Consider the following 27,165-nt stretch of genomic DNA (forward strand, 5'->3'; position numbering starts at 1 on the left):
ATTCTAATGACTGCCTTGAAGCTTATTGCCACACCTTGGACAATAATTATTATCCTCGAAGTTCTGGACAATACAAGTATTTTAAAGGTGTAGAGACATTCTGTCACTGTAGTTAGCTTGGTCAGATACCTTAAAAAGCAAATAACAGAGGGGATTAAGATTAGGGGGAATTAACTTGCTTAAAGTACACTGTGCAGGTATGGAATTATTACAGTGAAACTCACTTGTCCTATTAATGTATGCCAATAAAAATACAAGAGAAAATACAAAAACACTTTCAAATCTTTTTGACTTTAGTGTTGATGTTTTAACCTGGAAATCCCTATTTCCTCCTTTATAAAATAGAGATATTAATTAACCAAGTTATAGGTGGTTACATAGGAATATGCATCTAGCAGCGTAGTGTTTGGTATATAGTAGGTTTTCAGTAAACACTCACTGTTGAAGAAGCAGCTAAGAACAGACCAGATTTAACCATTGCCTTCAACTCAAGGTAGGGGAAATAGATTTTTGCTAGGCAGTTAAGCAGAGGAAGCCATGATTGCTTATAATTTGTGAAAAATCTGATTTTATTCTTAGAAAAATTCCCTAAAGAGGTACCAGTATATAGCTACTTGGGAAGCATAATCAGGAGAATAGTAAATTCATGACCAGCCCAGGCTAAAGGCAGGAGACTTTGTCTCAAAAACAAAAATACAGATTGGTGGGTGCCAGTGGGTCATGCCAGTAATCCTAGCTAATTGGGAGGAAAGCAGTTTCAGGTCAGCCTGGGAAGAAAAGCTTAAACTGGGCATGATGGGTATGCTCTTATCATTGCAGTTCATGTAATGGAAAGTGTAAAATAAGCAGATCATGGTACAGGTGTGGGCCAAGACAAAAAGTAAGATTTTATTCCAAAATAACTAATGCAAAAAAAAAAAAAGTGGGAGGGGGGCTGAAGATATGGCCTCTTAGTGGAGCACCTGTCCATCAAACGAGGTCTTGAGGGTCAAAGAGTATGGCTCAAGTGGATGAATGCTTTCCTAACATGCCAGGCCTAGAGATCAATCAGTACTACCAAAAATAGTTAATAAAACATATCATCATTTTATTGACAGGTATTTCTTGGTAACTTGTCCATTTAATTTATGGCCATTTAACCAGGTTGTTTTTTTTCTTGTTGTGCTTATTTGACACCTATTACACCACTAATAAATAAAGGATAGCTAAAGAAGTAGACAACAATAGATTATTATAAGCCGTTAATATAAATACCTGAAGCTTATGGTCAGTATTGCTTTTGTAGTTAAAGGACAGAGGTCGGATGTGTTGCACTAATCCCAGCACTTGGGTGGCTGAGGCAGGATGACTGTAAGTTTGAGGCTAGCCTGGGATCTTAGGAAAAAACGTGTCAATTAAAACAAAAAGAAAGGTGTGTGGTTCCTACTGTTCTGACTTCATAGCTACTCCTGTTCTTGTTATGTACAACACTAAGTTGTACATTATCCAAACTTAATTAAGGCTTCTCCATACTGAGAATGCTTTTGAGTGACTATGAAATGTAGCCTTGGATATACCAGTTACTTTTAAGGGTTATTTTTGTTGGTGGTGGTTGTGAGGCTTGAACTCAGGGCCTGGCTGCTGTCCCTGAGCTCTTTTACTCAAGGCTAGTGATCTACCACTTTGAGCCACAGCTCCACTTCCAGTTTTTGAGTGGTTAATCGGAGATAAAGAGTCTCACAGGAACTTTTCTGCCTGGGTTGGCTTCAAACCTTGGTTCTCAGATCTCAGCCTCCTGAATAGCTACGATTACAGGTGTGAGCCACTGACACCCAGCTCTACTTTTAAGTTTTGAACTAAAATAAATAAAAGCATCTTTGCCAATTTGACGTGCCAGGAAGGAGGAACAAACTGCTTTGGTTTGTTTAAAGCTAGGTCATGGACCTCTTGTGAACATTGTTTATGTCTGCAGTAATCCAAAATTTGTAAACTATCTTGTGTATAAATAGTCATCTTCTAGTCAAATATATATTTAAACTACATGATATTTTGTGATCATCTGGTAAGCATAAACAGGTAAAATTAATTTTATTCAAACTAAGACAAATTAACTTATCTACATTTTTTTGGTCTTTTCTTCCTACTTTGTCTTCTTCTGTTAAGTAGGATAAGTTCTGAACGCCGAAAAGAGAAGTCCAGAGATGCAGCTAGATCTCGGCGAAGCAAAGAGTCGGAAGTATTTTACGAGCTTGCTCATCAGCTGCCACTTCCCCATAACGTGAGCTCACATCTGGATAAGGCTTCTGTTATGAGGCTTACCATCAGCTACTTGCGTGTGAGAAAACTTCTTGATGCTGGTAAGTTCTAAATACAAGGGCATCATAGGCCTAAAAATGAAAAAATAGAAGTATTCATTATTTTTAGCAGGTGGTCGCTATGGTTAGCTTTTAATACCCAATATGTTATGGTGTTTAATTAAAGTTATAATTAAAAATTTTAATCATTACTATTTTTATCAAATTTTATTTTTCTTCCTAAGTTGCTCTTAGAAACAGTTTTCTTTGCATTGTTAAGTTTTGTTTTATTCTCTTGAATATACTCTCGTGTTACACGAAGTGAGCCACATTTAAAAGGACAAAGACATGTTTTCTCTCATGGGAATTCTAGCCAAAAGATAAACATATACACATATACATGTACGTATGTGAGCATGTGTGTATAAAACTCTGATAGTAACAAAAGGACATAAGAAAGAGGAAGAGAAGAAAATGAAGGTGGGTTAATGATATTGAAATATAATAGAAGTAAAAAGGGAGATATGGCAAGAACAATATAGAGGGGCTTAATGTAACTGAAGGGCTTGTGTAAGTGTGGAATATCATGGTGAAGACCCTTCCTACAATTAATATTCACTAAAGAAAATGACAGGATTGTATAACTGTTTCTGTTAGAGGACTGGGCACCAATGGGACTGAGAAGATAAATTAAGTATGTTACATGTATGAATGAAAATAGAACAGTGAAACCTAAAGAGATTGTTTTGAGAAGAGTGATGAGGGAGAATGATGGGGTTTGACTGATCATTGGACATTGCTTGTACATATTGTACAACCAATATATGTTTAAAAAATACTTTCAATTCTTCAATAAGACATCTTTTTAAAATAATACTCTTTTAAAGTTTGGTTCAGAAATTTTTGAGAGATTAACTTTCTTTTGTTCCTCTTGCATTCCTTTGAAGACCTAATTCTTAACACTTCTTTTTTCAGTGATTTGCCTGGCTGCATTACTTTAAATAATTATGAAAAACAGTTGGCAAAATAGAAGTTTAGCATTCTTAGCTTCTGGCTGTGACTCTTTTCTGTATTAAAATAAAAGCTGGTTGCTGGTGGTTCACACCTGTAATCGTAGCTTTTTAGGAGGCTGAAACTTGGAAGATTGAAGTTTGAAGCCAACCCAGGCAGAAAAGTCTGAAAGACTCCACCCCTAGTTAACCAGCAAAATGCTAGGCTGTGGTCATTGCTCAAGTGGTAGAGTGCTATCTGTGAGCTTGAGGCCTTAAGTTCAAACCCCAATACCAAGAACCAATTTTTTTTTTTAAGGTGGAGAAGGGAAAATTAAATTATACCGAAAAATAGCTGCTGTAGATATTAAAGAAATTATATAGAAAGAAAACATTATGTCACTTACGTATAAATCCTAAATTATTTTCCTCCTCTTATGTGCTCTTTAGGTGATCTGGACGTTGAAGATGAGATGAAGGCCCAGATGAACTGCTTTTATCTGAAAGCCCTTGATGGCTTTGTTATGGTGCTAACAGATGATGGCGACATGATTTACATTTCTGATAATGTAAACAAATACATGGGGTTGACTCAGGTAAAACACCCGTATACGAATAGCTCTTCAGAATGTTTTGTGATTTTTATCATGTAGATCTAATTTTTTTAAATATATTTACAGTTTGAACTAACTGGACACAGTGTGTTTGATTTTACTCATCCATGTGACCATGAGGAAATGAGAGAAATGCTCACACACAGAAATGGTGAGAAGAAAGTGTATTATTTGATTTAATGTGACAGGTAGTTTTTCTTAATCTTGAAGTTTGTTATTTACTAATCTCAGAGAAAACATTATTTTACATTTAATAAAATGTTAAGGCTATTCTTTAAAACTTACTCTGTTTTAGGAATTTAACAAAGGACATCATTTTCTTTAACCCACAGAATTTTATACACACATACAAACAGATAAAATAGAAAAGAATATCAATATCAAGACCAGGAAAGTTACTGATTAAATTCAGTATTACAGCCTCAAGAGACCATAATACAAATTGCAGGCAATAGGATTTTGGAGATATTAATCCAGAGATGTCAACTTTAAGAGCACAATGACTGCTTTGACCTCTAAGAACACTTTATTAAATTGAGACTATGTCGTATTATAAAGTATAATGAATGACCACACAACAAAAGCAATATGATTTCTGACAAAATTCTAAGATTTTTGAAAGGTACCTTGGCTTGCATTTGTGTCTTCTAAAGGTACTGACTATAATCAAACTTTGTAAGTTACCATAGTGAAAATTTGTTACTATGCTCTAACATCTTCACTAATCCCTGGCTTCAGTTTATTAGTTTGCTTCTGTATGAAACAGCTTCTAACTTTATAATGCTTTTTGAATAATCTTTAAGGTTTCTTTTTTTCCACCCTAGTTTTAGTAATAATAGCCCACCTGTGTTGAGAGCACAGTCTATGCCAGAACACTATTCTGCATTTTATAGCTTTAAGTTTTTTTATGAACAACCCTGTAAAGTTACTGTTAATGGTTTCTATTTTGCTCTAGAAACGGAAGCACCAAGTTACTGAGTAGCTTAGCCAACATTAATTGGTTAACAAATGACATAGTTTGGTTTGAACTCCATAGGCTGCGTCAGAGCCCATACTTTTTTGTACCCAGAGTCTTTGTGTTCTTGAGCTCTTGTTACATTCTACTGTCATTTTTATATCAGCACGTGCTTTCTCTGCTTTTTAATTTCATATTGGTTTTTACTGTGACATTGGAAAACAAAAAAATATGTATTTTTTGATTAGAATTCTGTAAGGAATACTCACTGAGCAAAGATCTGTTTTTTGCCAGTGAGTTGAATATGTGTTCTCATATTTAGACTTGAGGTTGCCATTAATGCCCAGTGCTTCCCTGAGGTTGTACTATAGTGGATGAGTATTAAAAAATGTTGATTTGTTATCTAAAGCAAGTATAGCCAACTTAGTATTATCTAAGTGTATGTTTTCAAGCAAATACATCTTTTTAAAACCCATAATTTAAAAAAATCATTTCTAGTATAGTTGATGAATTTGTGAAGCTTTGTGGAGAAACTTGAGTTTTACTTTTAGAAATTGGAGGCACTTGCAAAACATCACATTTTAAAAAATTTATCTGTATGCCCCCAGTCCAAGGCATTACATTATGAAGTGCTGAAAATATCTCAAGGAAGTCATATGTGAATCTACTGATACCACAACTCTCATCACAGACACTCCTTCAGGCCTGTACCCTCACCAAGTCCAGAATGATTCTTGTGGCATCTTTTTTAAAGACTCTTGATGTTAATGGGGAGAGCTGAACCCAACCAACTTGCCTCAGTATCAGGACTTCCCTAACTTCCTTAGTTCTGTTACTAAATATGAGTGTAAAGTAGAACTCATCTCATTAAGTAGTTGAGCTTTTCTAGCTTACTATACTTGAATTCAAATTTACTGACTTGTTTCTTTTCCTCTTGAATATTCTTTAAATATACTACCCTTAAATTTTCCAGATCTTAGCTGGGCACAGTGGCTCATACTATAATCTTAGCTGTTTAGGAGGCTGAGATTAGAGGACTGTGATTTGGGACTAGCCTGGGGGGGGGGGGGGGGATTTTTTTTTTCAATTGTGAGTAATCTAGTTGTTACTGACCTGAGCCAGGCCCTGGTTGCTCATACTTGTAGCCTAGGTACTTCTGAGTTCAAATCTGAGGGTCACCATTCAAAGCTAGGCCAGGCAAGAAAATCCATGTGACTCTTGCCTCGAATTAACTACCCACCCTCAAAAAAAGAAGAAGAAAAATAGCCGAAATAGAGCAGATGCTCAAGTGGTTGAGACTAGCCTTGAGCAAAATAAAACAAAAAACACCTCAGGGACAGTTTCAAGGCCTTGAGTTCAAGCCCCAGGACCAGCCCCAAAACAAAGAGACTGTTAGGATTGTTTCCATCTATCATCTCAGCTATAGCATTTTGTGTAAGAGCATTGTGCTCCAGGCTTGCTTGCAAAACATGAGTCTATCTCAAAAATAACTAAAGCAAAAGGGCTGGAAGCATGTCTCAAGTATTAGAGAACCTGCCCAGCAAAGCACAAGGTCCCAAGTTAAAATCCCAGTGCTGTTCCCCACAAAATTTCCACATCTTTTTGTCTTCCTTTTTATTTCCATTTTATGTTTTGTTATCCTTCTTTCCCCTCCTACCACTGTTTCTGGCTTAGCGTTTGATTACCATTATTCTGTTCAAATGATCATATGTATACTAAATCATAACAATGCCAACTTAATGTTCCTTCAGTTTATAGTTGTGCTTCCCAACTCAGAATTTAAAAAAAAAAAGTCACATAGTTAGGCTGAACTTGTCATTTGGGAAACCAAGGCCCTCTATAGTAATAACCCTAATCTTCCTTCTAATTTTATTACTCTGATATATATTTTTTTTTCCTATTACCCAAACAGGTGATATTTTTCCTTACCTTTGTGCTTCTCAATCTTTTCCTTCTGCTAGAATACCCCTCTAACCCATCTCTATGTACTGAAATTCTAATGTATCATATTCTGAGACCTTCTTGATTTCCCCTGATGAGGACTCTTCTATATATCTGTTTTTTAAAGCACTTGAAAGTCTTGAGTACTTAACTTTGCATTATATTGTTGCTGTTGACCCTACTCTGTATACAATATATCTAACTTCTCCAGGAAAGGCATGTTTCTAATTATTCACATTATCACCTATAATACACGTTTCAGACTCTTTTTCCCCCCAGTCCTGGGACTTGAACTTAGGGCCTGTGGGCACTGTTCCTGAGCTGCTTCTGCTCAAAGCTACCATTCTACCAACTTGAACCACCACGCGACATCCAGACTTTTCTGAGTAGTTTATTAGCAATGAGAGTCTCATGGACTTCCCTGCCCAAGCTGGCTTCAAACCATGATCCTCAGATCTCAGCCTCCTAAGTGGCTAGGATTACAGGTGTGATGTAAGCCACCAGTGCCTGGCTCATTCCAAGCCTTTAATACTGGAATGAATATTTTTATTTGTTTTGAATCAGAGTAAGCACTGAAGAAATCAAGATGCTATTTAATCACCTGAATGTAATTTCATTTTAGTTGTGAGGTATGGAATGAAACTCCATAGACTTGAATTTATCTATTTCTGACTTTGCTTTATGTCTGTAATTTTATTTTTTTGTCCTGGGAATCAAACCCTTGCTAGGCAAGGATCCTACTACTGAGTTACATCCATAGTTCCTATTTGTAGCTGCACCGCCATGACTGGTATATTTCTAGTCCTTTGTTCCCCCAATAGGAATAAAGTAGAAACACTTCAACCAACTGGAGAATCCCAACAGTCTTGTTTACAGTACTTCTAAGGAGAGGGTATCAGGCCTTGTGGGTGTGTTGGAATAAGTAAAGGGGATATATATGAATTACTGAGTTAATGCTGGGACTGTAGTTAAACAGCATGTAGCTGCTTGGTACTTTGCTATTATGAGTTAAAATGTTCTCCTGTTTTTACTAGGCCCTGTGAAAAAGGGTAAAGAACAAAATACACAACGAAGCTTTTTTCTCAGAATGAAGTGTACCCTAACTAGCCGAGGGAGAACTATGAACATAAAGTCTGCAACGTGGAAGGTAAGAAAACTTTAAAATTATGAGAGGAGCCAAGCATGATGGTATATACCTATAATCCCAACTACTAGGGAGCAAGAAAACTTTAAAATTATGAGAGGAGCCAAGCATGATGGTATATACCTATAATCCCAACTACTAGGGAGCATAGATAGGAGGATCACTGTTTGAGGCCAGCCAGTCAAAAAGCAAGACCCCACTTCAGTCAATAAGGTTGGTTCAGTGGTGTATATCTATGATACCAGCTCCATGGGAGTAGGCAGACATCATCATGGTCTGAGGCCAATCCCAGGTAAAAATTCCAAGACTCTACTCAGCAAATAACTTCAGCAAAAAGGGCTGGGAACATAGCTCCCTAGAACACCCTGCTTAGCCAGCATGACCCTGACTTCAAACCCAAAAACATGTATGGAGGAAAATTTTCCTTGTTTGCAGGCTTTCACTTGTTTGCACTTTCAGCTGATTTATGTGTCATTCCCCCAAATTCAGAACTATCTAGTATTTTTCCAGTTTAAGATATAAATAAATTTTTGAATTTTAAGATTTGTATGCCCAAGCCAGCTTAATCCATTGGCTTTGCCAACCATCTAATGTTGAATACTGCTAAGAATTTAATTTTGTGTTCATCGTATGATTTCTTTGCTCAGTATTGAAACAGTCATCAGAGCAAAATATCAACCAACTTCAATGACCAGATGTACAAAAAAAAAAAATCAATCCAGGCTTATACAAAGAGGATTAAAAAAAAAAGTAATCTCTGGTACCAAGGGAATCCTGGGGAAAATATTTATAGACTTTCAAAAATGCACTCAATGATAGTAAATCTTGTCAAAGCTTGTCATGTCAGACTCTACTACTTACCTCTGCAGTTTTGTTCTAGCACTGAAAATTTCAAAAGCACCATTGTTTTCTTATGCATAGGTACTTCACTGCACAGGCCACATTCATGTGTATGATACCAACAGTAACCAGCCTCAGTGTGGATATAAGAAACCACCCATGACCTGCTTGGTGCTGATTTGTGAACCCATTCCTCATCCATCAAATATTGAAATTCCTTTAGATAGTAAGACTTTTCTTAGTCGACACAGCCTGGATATGAAGTTTTCTTATTGTGATGAAAGGTAAATTAGTTATGCAATGTAATGTGACAACTACAGCCTTTTAAAATAGCCATCATAGTGAAGACTCAGCAGTAAATTTTAAGCTTTCATTAATTTGAATAGATTGAGACATATGGAACCCATCAATATTAAATTTAGTCACTTTTATTAAACATCAGATGCTATACAAGAACTGTTAAGATGAGGCTGCCTCATTTAAAATGAGAAAGTAAATTTCAAAGATAACTGCTTATAGGCTGGATAGCTGTTTTAGGTCATTTGTTTAACATACATTTTTCTAAACACATCGACGATTACCCCTGGTTTCTACTGCCATTTTCCTTTCTGTCACTATTGTGAAATTGCCAACTTGACAGACATTCTTCTATTCTACAAAGTATTTCTGTTGCTGAACTGTGCAATGACTGCTCCCATACAGTATCATAAACTGCTGCTCCTCTCATATCTAACTTGTTAATATACCACTGCAGATGAAGGTCATCTGTCACATTTACCATCATCCATACTCATTTAGTCTCTATGTCCTAGAAATTACTATCAGCATGTATCTCTCCATTTCCTCTTTTTTACCCTTGCCATCCTGCCTCTTAGTTCATCACCTCATTATTACCTTTGGCTTGATGAGTTGTAATAGTCTCTTCAACTACATTTCTATTAACAGATTTATGCCCCTTTAATCATCCTCATGTGAAGATCAGTTCATGCTAATCTCCTGTTGGAAATGTCTCATTTGCTTCCCAAAACTCTAGGTATAATATTTTTATTTCTCAAAAGATGTCCATTTTAAAAGGCTGAAAGAAAAAGACTTACACTATAAACTTCTGGGAATGCCAAAGATAGTTATGACCTGGCCCCTGCCTGTTTCTCCAAATTAACTGGGGGGGGGGGGGGGGGGGGGGGGAGGAATCTGGACTTGAGACACACTCCATCTGGATGTGGCCTCAGTATCCATCCCATAGCCAGTGAGTTTCATATGCTATTTTCATGCCTACTGTCTTTACTCATGCTTTCTAATATGAGCAAAAGTTGGTTTTTTCGAACTGATAAATGCTTACCTTCTAAGAGCTTCTATTCCTCTTGTAGTTTTCTGTGTTCCTTCAAGAAGATAGGTGTTTTGTACACAAATACCTCATTTATTGTATGGTTGTGTTGTCTCCCTTTTTCCCCCTTTTGTACTGCTGTATAATAGAATGGTTAAAATGTATAGACTCTGTAGCCAGAATCAAGTTCTGACACATGAATTCTCTGAACATCAGTGTCAACCTTTTCTGTCTTCCTTTTTTTTTTTTTGGTCAGTTGTGAGGCTTGAACTCTCAGGGTCTGGGCACTGTTCCTGAACTATTCTGCTCAAGGCTAGTGCTCTATCATTGTGAGCCACACAGCATCACTTCCTGTTTTCTAGTGTTTATTTGGAGATAATTGTAACCCCTCTGTAAATCATCTTGACAATTAAAAAAAGTCTCATGGACTTTCCTACCCAGGCTGGCTTTGAGCCATGCTTCTCAGATCTCAGCTTCCTGAATGAATAGCTAGGATTACAGGTGTGAGCCACCATTACTCAGCTCAGTTTCAATCAATTTTAAGCACTTAGCCTTAATACAGGTACGAATCCTTTAACCCTTCAGACAGAGAAATGTTAAACGAGTTTACATAGTGATTTTAAGACTCAGTATCATTATCTGTCTAAGTAAGGGTCAGACTTCAAAAGGCTGTTAAGAGGACTAAAGGAGTTTGTTGAGGCCTAGTACAGTCCCACTGGTATCAATTTTCCGAAAATAAAGATAGGAAAAGAACTGTTTTGTATTGTGTATTGTTGACACTCAGTGATTTTGGTCATGATGGAACAGAGATGCTTGTCCTACTATTTTGAGGAATTTGGGGTTTGTTTGTTTTTTTTCTCTTGGCAAACTTGTAATGATGTATTGGGTGAGAAGAGAGAAAAATAATGCAGCAAAAAGAGAAAAGGGAGTGTTTTAACAGACACTTAACAATTGTCATGATAGGGGTGAAGAGTAAAGACAGGGAGAGAGTAAGAGGTGACATTGTCAAAAAAAAAATACTCATTACCAGACAATGTAACTGTAACCCCTCCTGTATATCACCTTTATAATAACAATTAAAAGATAATTGTATTTTTAAAGACAGCCAGCTTAAAGATAACTGAGAGAGGAAGACTATCTTTCTCGTCAGAGTTCTTTCTAAGAGTTTCTTGCATCTGTAACCCTTGATAACCATGACATGGAAAAAAAATGTGTCTGGTTTTAAGAAAACCTCACATAAAATTGCTAACATACAGACTACTACTATGTGGAATACACTGAGTGATAATCATTCTACACATTTATTTGAGCATCTCCTATGTTCATGGCCCTGATGTACACAAATGAAAAGACCATTCCTCCCCGTAAGATGCTTATAGTGAATGAATGGTGCACTGCATGGTTGCTTTAAGATCAGAGTTTTCAGGCTGGGAAGGTGGCTCAGTGGTAGAGTGTTTGCCTTGAATGCATGAGGCCCTGGGTTTGATTCCTGAGCACCACATAAACAGCAAAAGCTGGAAGTGGCGTTGTAGCTCAAGTGGTAGAGTGCTAGCTTTGAGCCAAAGAAGTTCAGGAATAGTGCCTAGGCCCTTCAGTTCAAGCCCCAGGACTGGCAAAAAAAAAATCACTTCGATCAAATTTTAAGAATTTTTTTCTCTTATTTTTAGTTACTATATAATTCTCTAAAGTTAAATTTACTTTACCTTACTTCCTGCAATATAAATAAAGTTGGCTAGGAAAAAAGCAATCTGGTGTCCCTTAGTAATGAACAAGATTGAATAACACTTGGAGACATCTGATTAAATCACAGCTTCTTAGGACAAAACATATATGGCCTTCATCTGATCCTGATCCTGCCTGCTTCTCCAGTCCATCTCCCTGCACTTCCCCTCACTAATCACATCAAAATCTGTTACCTACACCAAATTTTTCTCCGCTTTTTTTGATGTTGTAACTTCTTTTTGAAATGGTTACTTTTAAAGTATTCCTTTGTAATGCTGCCATCTAGTGTTAATGTGTTTGGGGATATCATTTTGTAAAGTAATAAGGAGACCGGTTTTGTTTTTGATAAATCAGTTTTCTGTTTTAGAATAAACTTGTGGATGGCATATCCCGCCTTAACATGTAACAGCATAAAAGAGTATCTCACATATTTTATTAATAAGAATGTGACACATATCCTTCCTGTAATTGGGTAATTCTGTTTGCTTACTTTAGGATGCAGCACAATATCTAACTTTTCCTTATATCTCAGTAAGAAAGTCGTTTAAAAATCTAAAGGCTTAGAAATCTACTCATTTTTTTTCTTCCCAGAAAGTTTTTAGAAGAGAATATTTCTTTTTAGCATAATGCCAAGAAGATAGCTTTGTCTCATGAAGTGATTCTCATTGTCTAGATACAGAGAGCTGCCAGGGAACCATATGGCTTAACTAGATTAATCTTCAGCCGATTTTCAGTTTGATGTCATTGCTTCACCTGAATTAATTTTCATTATTTCATGCAACTAATTGTAGGAACTAAGTAAAAGAGGATCTTCTAAAGCCACAACTATTCCTTTATATCCTAATTAGTGTGGATACTCTTTGGTTAATGATCCTAGACTTTTATAGCAGGTTCTGATTCCTGAAAAATAATGTAGATTTATTCTGTATTTTAAAATAAATGTTGGTGACCTTTGTAGTGTTTCATATTTATTAATGTTCTGCATTGTTACCATCAGTATGCATAATAAAATGTAATAATAAAAAAAAAACAACAGGTTTGGCTAAATAGGATAAAGAGTCAAATATCAAGGGTGACTAAACTGGGTACCAGTGGCTCACATCTATAATCCTAGCTACTTTATAATCCTGTACTGAGGTACAGAGCAGCTTAGCTCAAAGCCAGCCCAGACTGAAAAGTCTATGAGATTCCATCTCCAAAATAACCAGCAAGAAGCAAGGCTGGCAATGTGACTGAAGTGGTAGAGAGAGGATCAAGCAAGCAAGCTTCACAAGTGCAAGGCCCTGAGTTCAGACCCCAGCACTACCAAATAAAAGGAGGAATCTTAGAGGACTTGCAGAAATCTGTGATGTTTATATTATAACAAGTTAGTTTATTCTAAGCAAAGAAAGAAAAACTTCATTTTTGGCAATTTACTTAGCTTATAGTCATTTACTCTGGAGAACACTTTTTCTTGATCAGTATCTTTTTTTTTAACTTCCATGTTTTCCCCCACTCAACAGAATTACTGAATTGATGGGATATGAGCCAGAAGAACTTTTGGGTCGCTCAATTTATGAGTATTATCATGCATTGGACTCTGATCATCTGACCAAAACTCACCATGATAGTAAGTTACAATGAAGGAACTGAGAGATATTCTGATTATTTAACTCTTGTAATCCCTATAGATAAAGTTAACAACCCTTCCTAGTCTGTTTATAGACTTCTACAGAAGGGATCTTGATGGCTATTTAAGTCTTTGCTTTATATTTATTAAAGTAAATATCCTATAAAAGGTGACTCATGACCAGCACCGGTGGCTCATGCCTCTAATCCTAGCTACTCAGGAAGCTGAGATCTGAGGATCACAGTTCAAAGCCAGTCTGGGCAGGAAAGTTTGTGAGACTCTTACCTCCAATTAGCCACTAGAAAACTGGAATTAGCTCTGTGGCTCAAATGGAAGAGTGCTCGCCTTGAGCTGAAGTGCTGAGGGACAGCTCCCAGGCCCAGAGTTCAAGCCCCACGATGGACCAAAAAAAAAAAGTGACTCATTTGATAATACATAAAAATTTCTGGGGCTGGGAAGGTAGCTCTGTGGTAGAGCACTTGCCTTGCATGCATGAGGCCCTGGGTTCGATTCCTCAACACCACATAAGCAGGAAATAAAAGCCGGAAGTGGCGCTGTGGCTCAGGTGGTAGAGTGCTAGCCTTGAGCTGAAGAGCTGAGGGACAGAGTTCAGGCTCACAACTGGACCAAAAAAAAAAAAATTCTGACATTTTAATACAAAGACATTAAAAAGCCAGATACAAATATGAAAGAATAGTTAATCATTTGCAGAATGTCTAAATACTGAGATCAGTGATTGGAACATAGCAGGCATCTACAAAATATTTAGTGAAACATTAAAGGTGATCAACATCGTACACATTGAGTGACAATTACCCTGGACCTAAGATATTCTTCATTTCACTTAAGTGAATGTTATTTAATATGCTAGAGTAAGGTAAACTAGTCTGTTTAATATGTATCTAACATAACTTCCTGATATGATTAGTGATACCCAAGTGTCCCTGAATTAGTGTGATTACCCTTGAACTTCAATGAGTAGGCCCCTAATCTGCAGTAAGGGTCTGAATAGCACCATTATGATTTGTTCACTATCTTCTCCCAAATCCATCATTTAGATTGTCTGAGTTGCTAAGACCACAATATGGTATTAATTTATATTCAGACATGCTAAGCACAACTTTTTGGAGTGTCTTGGGTTGTCTGGAAACCAGCAGGAATTTAAGGAAATAACAGTGCCACTTTGTTGAGTGATTCCCTGTGGAATCTAGCATTCATCATTTTCTAGTCTGACACTTTCACTGTAATAAGCCATTGAAAGAATTTCCTGCTGTCTCTTATTCCTGACTTTTACTTTATAGTGAAGATTGGTAGGTAGGTATTACTTTGGGGGGATTTATTTTCAGCTATGTTGAAATTTAAAGTCACAATTGCTTCCATTAAGGTTAACAACTATCTCCTTATCTAAAACAGTGATCTACATTCAACATCTATAAATTTAACAAAAACTTCAGCTATTTCCTCCGTATGATTCTTTTTCTTCTCATTCCTAGTGTTTACTAAAGGACAAGTCACCACAGGACAGTACAGGATGCTTGCCAAAAGAGGTGGCTATGTCTGGGTTGAAACTCAAGCAACTGTTATCTATAATACCAAGAACTCTCAACCACAATGTATTGTGTGTGTGAATTATGTTGTGAGGTAAGCTTAGGAAATAAACATTTTGGTGAGTGCAATTAGTAACCGTGGGTATGCTGTTTCTTTACAGGAAAAGACAAAGTTATAATTATTCATTGAATTTTCTCTTTCTGCTACTTTTCTTTATAATTATGTATTTTAATACTGTGATCTAAGTTTCTAGGCCATCTATTTTAGTGATTCACTAAAAACTATCACTTGTTGTCTATTTATACACTTTCATTCCTCTTTTTTTAAAAAGACCTTGGAAAAATGGCCCAATTTAGGAGTTACTTTTCTCTAGCCACACATGTGGCTCTATGCATATTTCAAGGCCAACACTATTTATATGGCCTTGGGATTATTATGTGTCAGAGCTCCACTAGTCATTAATTCTGGGACCTTGGGGAAGTCCCCTCATTTCTCACAATCCCATTTATGTAGGTGAGATGATAGTACTTCAGAAGGTTATAATAAAGAACAAGTGAAAGTCTTTTAGAGTGCTACAAATGGCTGTAAAACGTTAATATGTGGCTTTGGATCTATTTTAGTAGGCTCGGTAAAAGACTATAGTTACTCTATGAGAAAGAGTATGTGTATTTTATGTTCTAGGACTATCATTAAACCATATCAATTTTATTAGAGATTTCATTGGAAATTTCAAAATTTCTGAATTTGTCATCTTGTGTCTTTGACTGTCATTTTCCTTATCACCAACTCTCTTCCCAAAGAGTATCTAAAGTTTTACGTTAAAACTAGGTGAATATTTAAATTTACCCTCTGTTGTGAATGTTATTGGGTGTTTATTTCATTGGAGTCAGGGGAGGCTTTAACTCAGGATTCATGCTGCCACTCAGCTTTCTTGCTTATAGCTGGCACTTTACTACTACCATGCCTCCAGTCAGCCTTACAGACTTCTGCTTGGGCTGGCTTTGAACCATGATCCTCCAGGTCTCAGCATTACAGGTGTAACCCATCAGCACCTAGCTCGGTATTGGTGTTTTAAAACACTAAATCTGACAAAGTTACATGAGTGTGTTTCTGAAGGAGTATTAACAAATGTTACTTTTATCTGGGTGCTGGTTGGCTCATGCCTATAATCCTAGTGACTCAGGAGGCTGAGATCTGAGGATCATGGTTTAAAGCCAGCCCAAGCAGGAAAGTATGTGAGACTCTTATCTCCAATTAACCACCAGCCGAAAGTGGCACTGTGACTCTAAAGTGTTTCAGTGCTAGCCTTAAGCAAAAAATCTCAAAGACAGTGCCCAGGCCCTGAGTTCAAGCCCCACAAAGAGAAAAAATAATAGAAAAGTTATTTTTCATAAAGCAGAATTTAAGAGACAAAGTCATGATTTTGTCCATCCTCATCATGTCAGGTGTTCATTTAATTACATATCTCTTTTCTTGACAGTGGTATTATTCAGCACGACTTGATTTTCTCCCTTCAACAAACAGAATGTATCCTCAAACCAGTTGAATCTTCAGATATGAAAATGACTCAGCTGTTCATCAAAGTTGAGCCAGAGGATACAGGCAGCCTCTTTGATAAACTTAAAAAGGAGCCGGATGCTTTAACTCTGCTGGCCCCAGCTGCTGGAGACACAATCATATCTCTAGATTTTGGAAGCAATGGTGGGTTGTTTCATTATTTTGTTAATCTCTTAAACTATGATTTCTCAAGTCTTCTTTTAATTCAACTTTGACATTTTTTTGTTGGTAGACATTTGGACATTGCTTATGCTAAATTCCTTATGGAAACATAAGGTATTTTGTAGTGAAAATCTAATGTTCCCCTTACTCCACTGTTTCTGTATCCTGCTGTCAGATACTCTGCACTATTTAGTGGAGCTGCATTACAATAGGTATCATTGCATTAGAGGAAAAACCAGCAGTCTAACAGCAAACATTGAAAATGAACACTGTAATTTCAAAGTAGGTCATGTTTTAATGGGGCCTGCTGGGGCCTGTTTCTGTAGTGAGGCAGTTAACCACATGTGCCTATGTGAAAAGTCCCTAGTTACCAGGTAGACTCTTAACAGTTGGCAGCCAGTAAACTGAGTTGGTTAGAGGATAGTGCTAATAAAAAGATTGGAACTGCAGATCTTTGATGAATATATGTTACCAGGTGTTGTCAATACTACACTAAAAAGATGATAGTTTTTCGTTGCTTGAGTGAACTATATAGAATTTTTCCTCTACAGACACAGAAACTGAAGACCAACAACTTGAGGAAGTTCCATTATACAATGATGTAATGTTCCCCTCATCTAATGAAAAACTGTCAACTATAAACTTGGCGATGTCTCCATTACCTGCCTCTGAAAGTCCAAAGGCACTTCGAAGTAATGCTGACCCTGCACTCAATGAAGAAGTTGCATTAAAATTAGAACCAAATACAGAGTCACTGGAACTTTCTTTTACCATGCCCCAGATTCAGGATCAGCCAGCAAGTCCTACTGATGGAAGCAGTAGACAAAGTTCACCTGAGGTAGGTACCATGAAAGAAATATTTAATAACTGATTTTTATCTGTCTTGATAATAGGATTCCTACTAATAAAACTATGCTTGGAAGTAAGGTAGCTGTACTGATTAAAACTTGCTAAATGAGGCACAAATACATTTAATAGATGGTAAATAATCCTACTTTTTTTTTTTTTTGGTCGGTCCTGGGGCTTGAACTCAGGGCCTGGGCGCTGTCCCTCAGCTCTTCAGCTCAAGGCGAGCGCTCTACCACTTGAGCTACAGCGCCACTTCCGGTTTTCTGGTGGTTTATTGGAGATAGGAGTCTCGCGGTCTCTCCTGCCGGGGCTGGCTTTGAACCGCGATCCTCAGATCTCAGCCTCCTGAGTAGCTAGGATTACAGGCGTGAGCCACCAGCGCCCGGCAAATAATCCTACTTTTAAGTATTACTTAAAACTGACATAATTGGAATAGATTTGGTATCTAATAGCTTTGTAGAGAATCTGTCCTTTGCTTTAAAATGTTCGGTTATTTACTCACAAAAGGAAGTCTAATAAAAAATGTGAGAGTGAGAGAACAAACATATATGCTTAGAAAGACCTTCTATGATGTTTTTAGTGAGAATTCTTACCCAGAACTCTTCAAAGGGTAGGCAGGTAAGATTAAATTTTGTCCCTATCTCCAGGAGTAGCTATGAGAGTTTTAGGTAGCCTACTGTAGGAGTAGGAGTGTGTATATGCTGGCAAAATTAGTTACCTGTATAAACTCAAACATATAACTTTTTAGTTAGACAAAATGAAGCCAGGTGTTAGTGGCTCATACCTGTAATCTTAGCTACTCAGGAAGTTTATATCTGAGGATCATGGTTTTAAGCCAACCTTGGCAGGAAAGCCTGTGAGACTCTTACTTTCAATTAACCACCAAAGTCCTGAAGTGAAGCTGTGGTTCAAGTAATAGAGACAGACTAGCTTTAGGGGGGGGAGTGGGGGGACAACATACTCAGGGACAGTACCCAGGCCTAAGTTTAAACTCCAGGATGGCATCGGAAAAAAAAAAAGGAAGAAAGAAAAATTTAATAAATGAATAGCATTTCTTGTGTGTTTTCTAAGATCTAGTTTCAAATTTTACAATAAGAAAAACATGGAGACTTTTTTGGGGAAGGGTAATACCTTTAACTCCTTTCACAGCCAAACAGTCCCAGTGAGTATTGTTTTGATGTGGACAGTGTATTCAAGTTGGAATTGGTAGAGAAACTTTTTGCTGAAGACACAGAGGCAAAGAATCCATTTTCGAGTCAGGTATGAACCTATTTTGTATTAATTTTTATTAACTTTTACCTTGAAGTAACTGAGCTTTTCATAAAGTGTGATCATTGTAAAGAAGTGGTGCATTTGTTGTTTTCAAGGACACTGATTTGGACTTGGAGATGCTGGCCCCCTACATCCCAATGGATGATGACTTCCAGTTACGTTCCTTTGATCAGCTGTCACCATTAGAAAACAATTCTAGTATGAACACAGTTACAGTCTTCCAGCCGACTCCACTGCAAGAACCTGCCATTAACACCACCACTGCCACTGCCACTGCCACTGATGAATTAAAAACAGTGACAAAAGATGGTATGGAAGACGTTAAAATATTGCTTGTATCTCCATCTCCTACCCACGTACCTAAAGAAACTACTAGTGACACAACATCATCATCATCATCTTATAGTGGTACTCAAAGTCGGACAGTCTCACCAAACATAGCAGGAAATGGAGTCATAGAACAGACAGAAAAATCTCATCCAAGAAGCCCTAACGTGGTATCTGTCATTTTGAGTCAAAGGTATTTATATGTAATATTAAAATTACAGTTCTTTTGTGTTTTAGCAAGCATGTGTGGTATTAAGTGGTATCTAAATATGATCTTTGACGTATACCCTTTAAAGAACATAAAATTCATATTACCAAATCTGAATTTAAAGCACTCAAAAACACTTATTTCTAGGGCTAGAAGCATGGCTCAAGTGGTAGAGTACCTGCCTATCAAGGGTGAGGCCCTGAGTTCAAACCCATGTATAAATAGTTTTCTCTAAAACAACTGTATCAACTGTCCAGATGGAGGAGGTAAGAGAGGGCTTCCTAACACCTTTAGAAACAAATTTCAGCCAGTTGGTTTTATAAATATGTAAGAACTGTCCCAGGCAAACTTCTTGAAATTGTTTTAATCAGACCTCTTCATCTCAATAATGCTTTCGTTTTTCATTTCATATTTTACATCATCTATATTATAGGCTACATTCATCTTTTAATTTTATGTCAAGAATCATAGCATGGTCAGGTGCCAGTGGCTCACACCAGTAATCTTAGCTATTCAGGAGGCTGAGATCTGAGGATCACGGTTCAAAGCCAGCCTGGTCAGGAAAGGCCATGAAACTATTTATCTCCAATAAACTACCAGAAAAATGGGAAGTGGCACTGTGGCTCAAAGAATCATAGCATGAATTACAACATCATTCCTTTGGGATGAAATAGTGTTTGAGCAAATACTTGTACTTGACCCAATTTTTAAAATTTATTTATTTATTTGTCAGATGCGGGGCTTGAACTCTGGGCTTGGGCGCTGTCCCTCAGCTCTTCAGCTCAAGGCCAGGACTCTTACTGCTTGAGCTACAACGTCACTTCCAGTTTTCTAGTGGTTTATTGGAGATAAGAGTCTCACAGACTTTCCTGCCGGGGCTGGCTTTGAACAGAGATCCTTATATCTCAGTCTCCTGAGTAGCTAGGATTACAGGCATGAGCCACCAGCGCCCGGCTTTGACCCAATTTTTAATAGGATTTGTGTATCTTAAATTTGAGTCTCTACTTCGAGGAAATAAGTCTTAGCTACTCAGTGTATGGAGAAGAAAAATGATTCTTCTCTAAAACATGCCAAGTGTAAGATTTCTGTCAACAGCAACAGGAAAGAAGTACTGCCATAACTATGCTATGGAAGTACTTGGAAGTTGTGGCTCAAGTGGTAGAGTGCTAATCTTGAGCAGAAAAGGCTAAGCTAAGAAACATTGAACAGGCCCTGAGTTCAAGCCCCATTACTGGTATAAAAATAAATGTTTTAAGGAAATACTTTATAGCTAGCCTGGTGACACATGTCTATAATCCAGTGTTCAGAAGGTTGAGGAAGGCGGATCATGGGATCTAAGGCCAGCCTGGACTATATCGTAAGACCTTGTCTCAAAAATCAAACTAAAAGGAGTTTATATTCGTAAGTTTCTACCCCCCTTCACACCTTGAGCTCCATAGGGGTAATGAAGTGATACTATTCTACATAGTAGATACTCTGTAAATGTTTGAGTGATTAATGAATATAATATAACCAATAATGATTAATTATTTACAGGTCATTTTTTAGCTATACAGATGGAGTAATTCAGTTTTCCAAAGTCTTTTTTTTTTTGGGGGGGGGGGGGTCTGGTCGTGGGGCCTGAACTCTGGGCCTGGGCGCTGTTCCTCAGCTCTTCAGCTCAAGGCTAGTGCTCTAACACTTGAGCCACAGCACCACTTCCAGCTTTTTTCTTTTTGCTTATGTGGTTCTGAGGAATCGAACCCAGGGACTCATGGATGCAAGGCAAGCGCTCTTACCACTGAGCCACCTTCCCAGCCCCAAAACCAAAGGCTTGATACCATAACACGGTAGCAATTTTGGAATATTAGTTCCAATATTAATTCCAAGCTAAAGATTTAAGAGTTGACCCTTCAAAAATACATGGAAGCTTTTTTCCCTAACACTACATAATTATTTGCAAAATCAAAACATTGGCCTAAACCACAAGACTTACAGCTTTAGAGCAAGGATTAAAAAAGAAATCATTGGCTAGGTGGGTGCTGATAGCTCACACCTATAATCCTAGCTACTCAGAGGCTGAGAGCTGAGGATCAAGGTTCAAAGCCAGCCCAGGCAGGAAAGTCCATGATTCTTACCTCCAATAAAACCATTCAGAAAACCGGAAGTGGTACTGTGGCTCAAGTGGTAGAGCACTAGCTTGAACTGAAGAGCTGAGGGACAGCACCTAGGCCCAGAGTTCAAGCCCACAACCGACCCTCCCCCTGCAAAAAAAAAAAAAATCATTAAGAAGATATGTACATAACAGATGAGTTATGTGGGCACTGTCCCTCAACTCTTCAGCTCAAGGCTAGCACTCTACTGCTTGAGCCACAGCGCCACTTCCAGCTTTTTCTGCTTATGTGGTACTGAGGAATCAAACCCAGGGCCTCAAGCTTGCAAGGCAAGCACTCTACCACTGAGCCACCTTCCCAGCCTTATTGTTGTTGTTTTTAAGATAGTGTCTTACTGTGTAGCCCAGGCTGGCTTCTAAGTTGACAACCTCTTACCTCAGCCTCCCAAGCGCTGAGATTGCAGGTGTATGTCAGCAAGTTCTATTTTAGAAAATAGGGGTTATGTAGGATGCAGAACTTTTTGTTGTTAAAAATTGAGCTTTTTGAGCCGGGCACCAGTAGCTCATGCCTGTAATCCTAGCTACTCTGGAGATTGAGATCTGAGGATCACGGTTCAAAGGCAGCCTGGGCAGGAAAGTCTGTGAGACTATCATCTCCAATAAACTACCAGAAAACCAGAATTGGTGCTGTGGTTCAGTGTAGTGATAGCCTTGAGCTGAAGAGCTGAGGGACAGCACCCAGGACCAGAGTTCAAGTCCCACAGCTGACCAAAAAAAACAAATGAGCTTTTGGGTTGGGGGGTGTATCTGGGGATGTAGCCCTCAAACACTCACTTGTCTAGTATGTATGAGTCCCCACGTTTGTTCCCCAGCAATTCAAAATACAGTAAACCAAACTTTTGCCTTTATAATAACAAAACATTTAACAGGCAGGAAAGTTACATATACACCACAGTGTTGGAAACATTAATATTGGGAACTAAGGCATTTTGTAATTTCTTTGAAAGAGCTTTTTGGATTTTTTCAAAAACAATAAAACAACCATATTATATAGAACTTTTTTTCTTTTCCAGAAATACTGTTCCTGAGGAAGAATTAAATCCAAAGATAATAGCTTTGCAGAATGCGCAGAGAAAACGAAAAATGGAACATGACGGCTCACTTTTTCAAGCAGTAGGAATTGTGAGAGCAATTTTTTTCTTTCCTTTCCCTGTTTTTATTTTTTCTTTTCTTGGCACAGTATATTGCATTTTCTCTCTAGCTAATTTGCTGTTCCTGAGTAGCTAGGATGACAAGCATGAGCCACCAGTTTTTAAAAAATATGTTGGATATGTTCTTGGTGTAATTATCAAATAATACAGATGCATTTTGAATAAGAAGTGACATTTCCCATTATTCTACCCTCAACATCACCACTAATCTCACTAAATGGGAAGTGTATAGTAGTATTAATATATGGCAAATGATTTTATCAAAATATTCAGAGAAAGAAAGAATTAAAAGGTAATTTGGGGGGCTGGGAAGGTGGCTCAGTGGTAGAGCGCATGCCTTGCATGCCAGAGGCCCTGGGTTCGATTCCTCAGCACCACATAAGCAAAAAGAAAAAAGCCGGAAGTGGCGCTGTGGCTCAAGTGGTAGAGCACTAGCCTTGAGCTGAAGAGCTGAGGAACAGTGCCTAGGCCCTGAGTTCAGGCCCCATGACCGGACCCAAAAAAAAAAAAAAAAAAGGTAATTTGGGGTAGTATTCAAGAAGCATGTTTTATGTTGATAGTATCAGTTTTTGATAGTTAAAAAAAATATTCAACACACTAATCTTGAAAGTAACTCTTTTCTTTTTAGGGAACATTATTACAGCAAGCAGATGACCAAACAACTACTACATCACTTTCCTGGAAACGTGTAAAAGGATGCAAGTCTAGTGAACCAAATGGAGTGGAGCAAAAGACAATTATTTTAATACCCTCTGGTTAGTCCATTCTTCCTGCCCTTTACTATTACAACACAAACGGAAATATGCAAAACTTTATCCCAAGTAAGAGTGATTTTTGGTGCTTGGCAAGATTAAAAATAAGCTGGGCTCTGGTGGCTCACACCTGTAATCCTAGCTACACAGAAGAATGAGATCTCAGGATCACAGTTCAAAGCCAGCCAGTGCAGAAAATTCTGTAAGACTCTTTCTTTTCTTTCTTTTTTTTGCTAGTTCTGGGGCTTGAACTCAGGGCCTGGGCATTGTCCCTGAGCTTCTTTTATTCAATGTCAGCACTCTGCCACTTGAGCCACGGCACCACTTCCAGCCTTTTCTGTTTATATGGTACTGAGGAATTGAGCCCCGGGCTTCATGCATACAACACAAGCACTCTACCACTGAGCCACATTTCTAGCCCCTCTGTGAGACTCTTTTTTTTTGGGGGGGGGGGGGGAGGATCCGGTCGTGGGGCCTGAACTCTATGCCTGGGCGCTGTCCTTCAGCTCTTCAGCTCAAGGCTAGCACTCTACCACTTGAGCCACAGCGCCACTTCCGGCTTTTTTCTTTTTTCTTATGTGGTGCTGAGGAATCAAACCCAGGGCCTCATGCATGCAAGGCAAGCGCTGAGCCACTGAGCCACCTTCCCATCTCTCTCTGTAAGACTCTTAACTCTAATTAATCACCTAAAAACCAGAAGTGAGCAGTGGCTCACTTAGGTATAGCACCTAGGCCCAGAGTTCAAGCTGCATGACCAACAACAACAACAACAACAACAAAAAAAAAAGATTAAAAAGTAAAGTATACAGTCATAATAGAGAAATAGCTACTTTTGTTTTTTGTTGGTCATGGAGCTTGAATACTGGGCCTGGGTGCTGTCCCTGAGCTTTTCAGTTCGATACGAGCACTCTGCCACTTAAGCACACTGCCATTTCTAGTTTTCTCATGGTTAATTGGAGATGAGTCTCCAGACTTTCTTGCCCTTTTCTGCCCAGGCTGGCTTTGAATGACAAACCTTAGATCTCAGCCTCCTGGGTAGCTAGGATTACAGGTGTGAGCCACTAGCCATTTCTCATTTTCTGATGGCTAACTGGAGATAAGAGTCTGATGGACTTTCTTGTCCTTTCCTGCCTGGGCTGGCTTTGAACTGTGATCCTCAGATCTCAGCTTCCTGAGTAGCTAGGATTTACAGGTGTGAGCCACTAGTGCTCGGCAATGTAAGTGCTTTGACCACAGTATGGGTGGTTTTTTTGTCCAGTAGACTGTTAACACTTTCAGAAGATTATTTGCGTTAGTTTCCCCAGTACATAGTACATAGTAGGTGTTTAATCAGTTTAATGAGATGTCTTTGTTTTTTCAGATTTAGCATGTAGACTGCTGGGGCAATCAATGGATGAGAGTGGATTACCACAGCTGACCAGCTATGATTGTGAAGTGAACGCCCCCATACAAGGCAGCAGAAACCTTCTACAAGGGGAAGACTTACTCAGAGCTTTGGATCAAGTTAACTGAGCTTTTTCATAATCTCATTCCTTCTCTTTTCCCCCCTCCTTTTCTTTTTGGACACTGGTGGCTCATTTACCTAAAGCATTCTATTTATATTTTCTATATCTAATTTTAGAAGCCTGGCTACAATACTGCACAAAACTCAGTTCAGTTTTGATCCCCTTTCTACTTAATTTACATGAATGTTCTTTTTTTTAATATGTTCTTCGATGCCAGATCATGGGCAGCACATTTTCACAGCTCCTTGGGATTTAAACTATTGCATTGCAGTAGCATCATTTTAAAATGCACCTTTTTATTTATTTATTTTTGGCTAGGGAATTTGTCCCGTATCAAATTATTTTTAATAAAATGCCAATATAATTTTTTAATAAAGCAGTAACCTTTCATCATGATCATAGGCTGTTGAAAATTTTTTACTGGTTTCTTTTTTCACACTTTACATAAGTAATGCTTTGCCAGCAGTACATGGTAGCCACAATTGCACAATATATTTTCTTAAAAAAAAAATACCAGCAGTTACTCATGCAATATATTCTGCATTTATAAAACTAGTTTTTAAGAAGAATTTTTTTTTGGCCTATGAAATTGTTAAACCTGGAACATGACATTGTTAATCTTATAATAATGATTCTTAAATACTGTATGGTTTATTATTTAAAATGGGTAAAGCCATTTACATGATAGAAAGATATGCATATATCTGGAAGGTATGTGGCATTTATTTGGATAAAATTCTCAATTCAGAGAAATCATGTGTTTCTAGAGTTACTTTTCAGCTCAAAAGAAAACAGTACCCTTATGTAGTTGTGGAAGTTTATGCTAAATATTGTGTAATTGATATTAAACTTAAATGTTCTGCCCACCTTGTTGGTATAAAGATATTTTGAGCAGACTGTAAGCAAGAAAAAAAATCATGCATTGTTAGTAAAATTGCCTAGTATGTTAATTTGCTCAAAATACGATGTTTGGTTTTATGCACTTTGTCGCTATTAGCATCCTTTCTTCATATAGGTTTCAATAATTGAGTAATTTTAGAAGCATTATTTTAGGAATACATAGTTGTAGTAAACTTGTTTTTTCTATGTACATTGTACAAATTTTTCATTTCTTTGCTCTTTGTGGTTGGGTCTTACACTAACTGTATTGTTTTGTTACATCAAATAAACACCTTCTGTGGACCAGGCCCCTTTCGGTCAGCTTTTATGTTGAAATAATATTTGCTTCAATACCTTCAGCTCATAAAATTGCTTCCCAATAATTTAAGTAGTTCACGAAAATTACATTGTACCTTTTTACATTTATTACCATGGCCCTAATGTATGCTGTGTCCCATGTTAAATAATAACAAGCATTGTAAAGAATATCTTTTTAGAAATTTGTCGTTTGTAAATTTATGAGCCTATTAAAGTGTAAAACAGAAAGTTTTAATACATTTTTAGTATGAATGGAATGAGTGAAACAAATCACAAAACATTATGATACTGTGTTTTAAAGACTAGTGATTACTCTAAAGATTTTAATTGTTCCCAGGTGAATAAAGTTAAGCCTTAAAAATAATAAATTGCAAAGAAAACATAAATGTTTTTTAAAAAATTTGCTAAGAATCTCTATACCTAGACGTAACTTTTTTAAAAAATATATATTGCAAAGGTGATGTACAGAGGGGTTGCAGTTACTTAAGTAAGGTAATGAGTACAATTTTTTTTAATCAGTGTCAATCCTTCATTTTCTCCCAAGAGGTAACTTTGTTGTTAAGTGTGGTGCTAGCTGTTGAACAAGCAATCTACCACTGAACTACACCTCTAGGCCTGTAAGCTTCTTTTTATTAACACATTACATAACCAGGGCCAAAGCCTTGGATCCTGTAATGAGAGGTATATATCTTAGCCAACATTAAACAACAAACCTCTTTGATGGCTATTTATTATCTTAGAATGGACCTGTGATTATGAATACATGAGGATAATCGAGTATGCTTCATCTCAAACACCCGAAGTACTTCTATAACTGTTACAAATAGCGCTAAAGTAGTTGCGTAATATTCCTGGGTCACAAAAGAAAAAATGTATGCATACCAAATGAAAACTAGACAGTTATTAGTAACTGAGCAGATTATGTAATGGTCAAAAAAATTACTTAGATGGCAGTCATGGAGTGGGAAAGCTATGTTAAAGAATAGTAGCTCCTCCATTGGACTCTACTGTGAATGTGTCAGAGGTTTAACAAAGTAACAAAATGAGTACCAGCAGGAAGCTGGAACTTGTGGT

At 37.5% G+C, this 27,165-nt stretch overlaps 1 protein-coding gene across 3 annotated transcripts in view; it reads left to right on the plus strand.

The window, feature by feature from the left end:
* The window catches only part of Hif1a (hypoxia inducible factor 1 subunit alpha), a 50,950-nt gene extending 24,622 nt beyond the window's left edge, over positions 1-26,328 (plus strand). Inside the window, exons 2-15 of one of the 3 annotated variants that reach the window (XM_042682503.1) lie at positions 2,143-2,336; positions 3,713-3,858; positions 3,943-4,027; positions 7,807-7,919; positions 8,838-9,040; positions 13,305-13,411; positions 14,905-15,052; positions 16,440-16,660; positions 17,230-17,516; positions 18,677-18,787; positions 18,895-19,319; positions 22,500-22,608; positions 23,266-23,392; positions 24,750-26,328. In XM_042682503.1, the coding sequence (XP_042538437.1) occupies positions 2,143-2,336; positions 3,713-3,858; positions 3,943-4,027; positions 7,807-7,919; positions 8,838-9,040; positions 13,305-13,411; positions 14,905-15,052; positions 16,440-16,660; positions 17,230-17,516; positions 18,677-18,787; positions 18,895-19,319; positions 22,500-22,608; positions 23,266-23,392; positions 24,750-24,901 (2,428 nt within the window). In that variant the 3' untranslated portion in view covers positions 24,902-26,328. The remainder of the gene's footprint in view (positions 1-2,142; positions 2,337-3,712; positions 3,859-3,942; positions 4,028-7,806; positions 7,920-8,837; positions 9,041-13,304; positions 13,412-14,904; positions 15,053-16,439; positions 16,661-17,229; positions 17,517-18,676; positions 18,788-18,894; positions 19,320-22,499; positions 22,609-23,265; positions 23,393-24,749) is intronic. The other 2 variants (XM_042682504.1, XM_042682505.1) reach the window with 2 other exon arrangements.
* Positions 26,329-27,165: the final 837 nt, after the last annotated feature.

Source organism: Dipodomys spectabilis, unplaced genomic scaffold (genome assembly GCF_019054845.1).
Source record: "Dipodomys spectabilis isolate Male_0828 unplaced genomic scaffold, ASM1905484v1 ptg000073l, whole genome shotgun sequence".
NCBI classification, from domain to species: Eukaryota; Metazoa; Chordata; class Mammalia; order Rodentia; family Heteromyidae; genus Dipodomys; species Dipodomys spectabilis.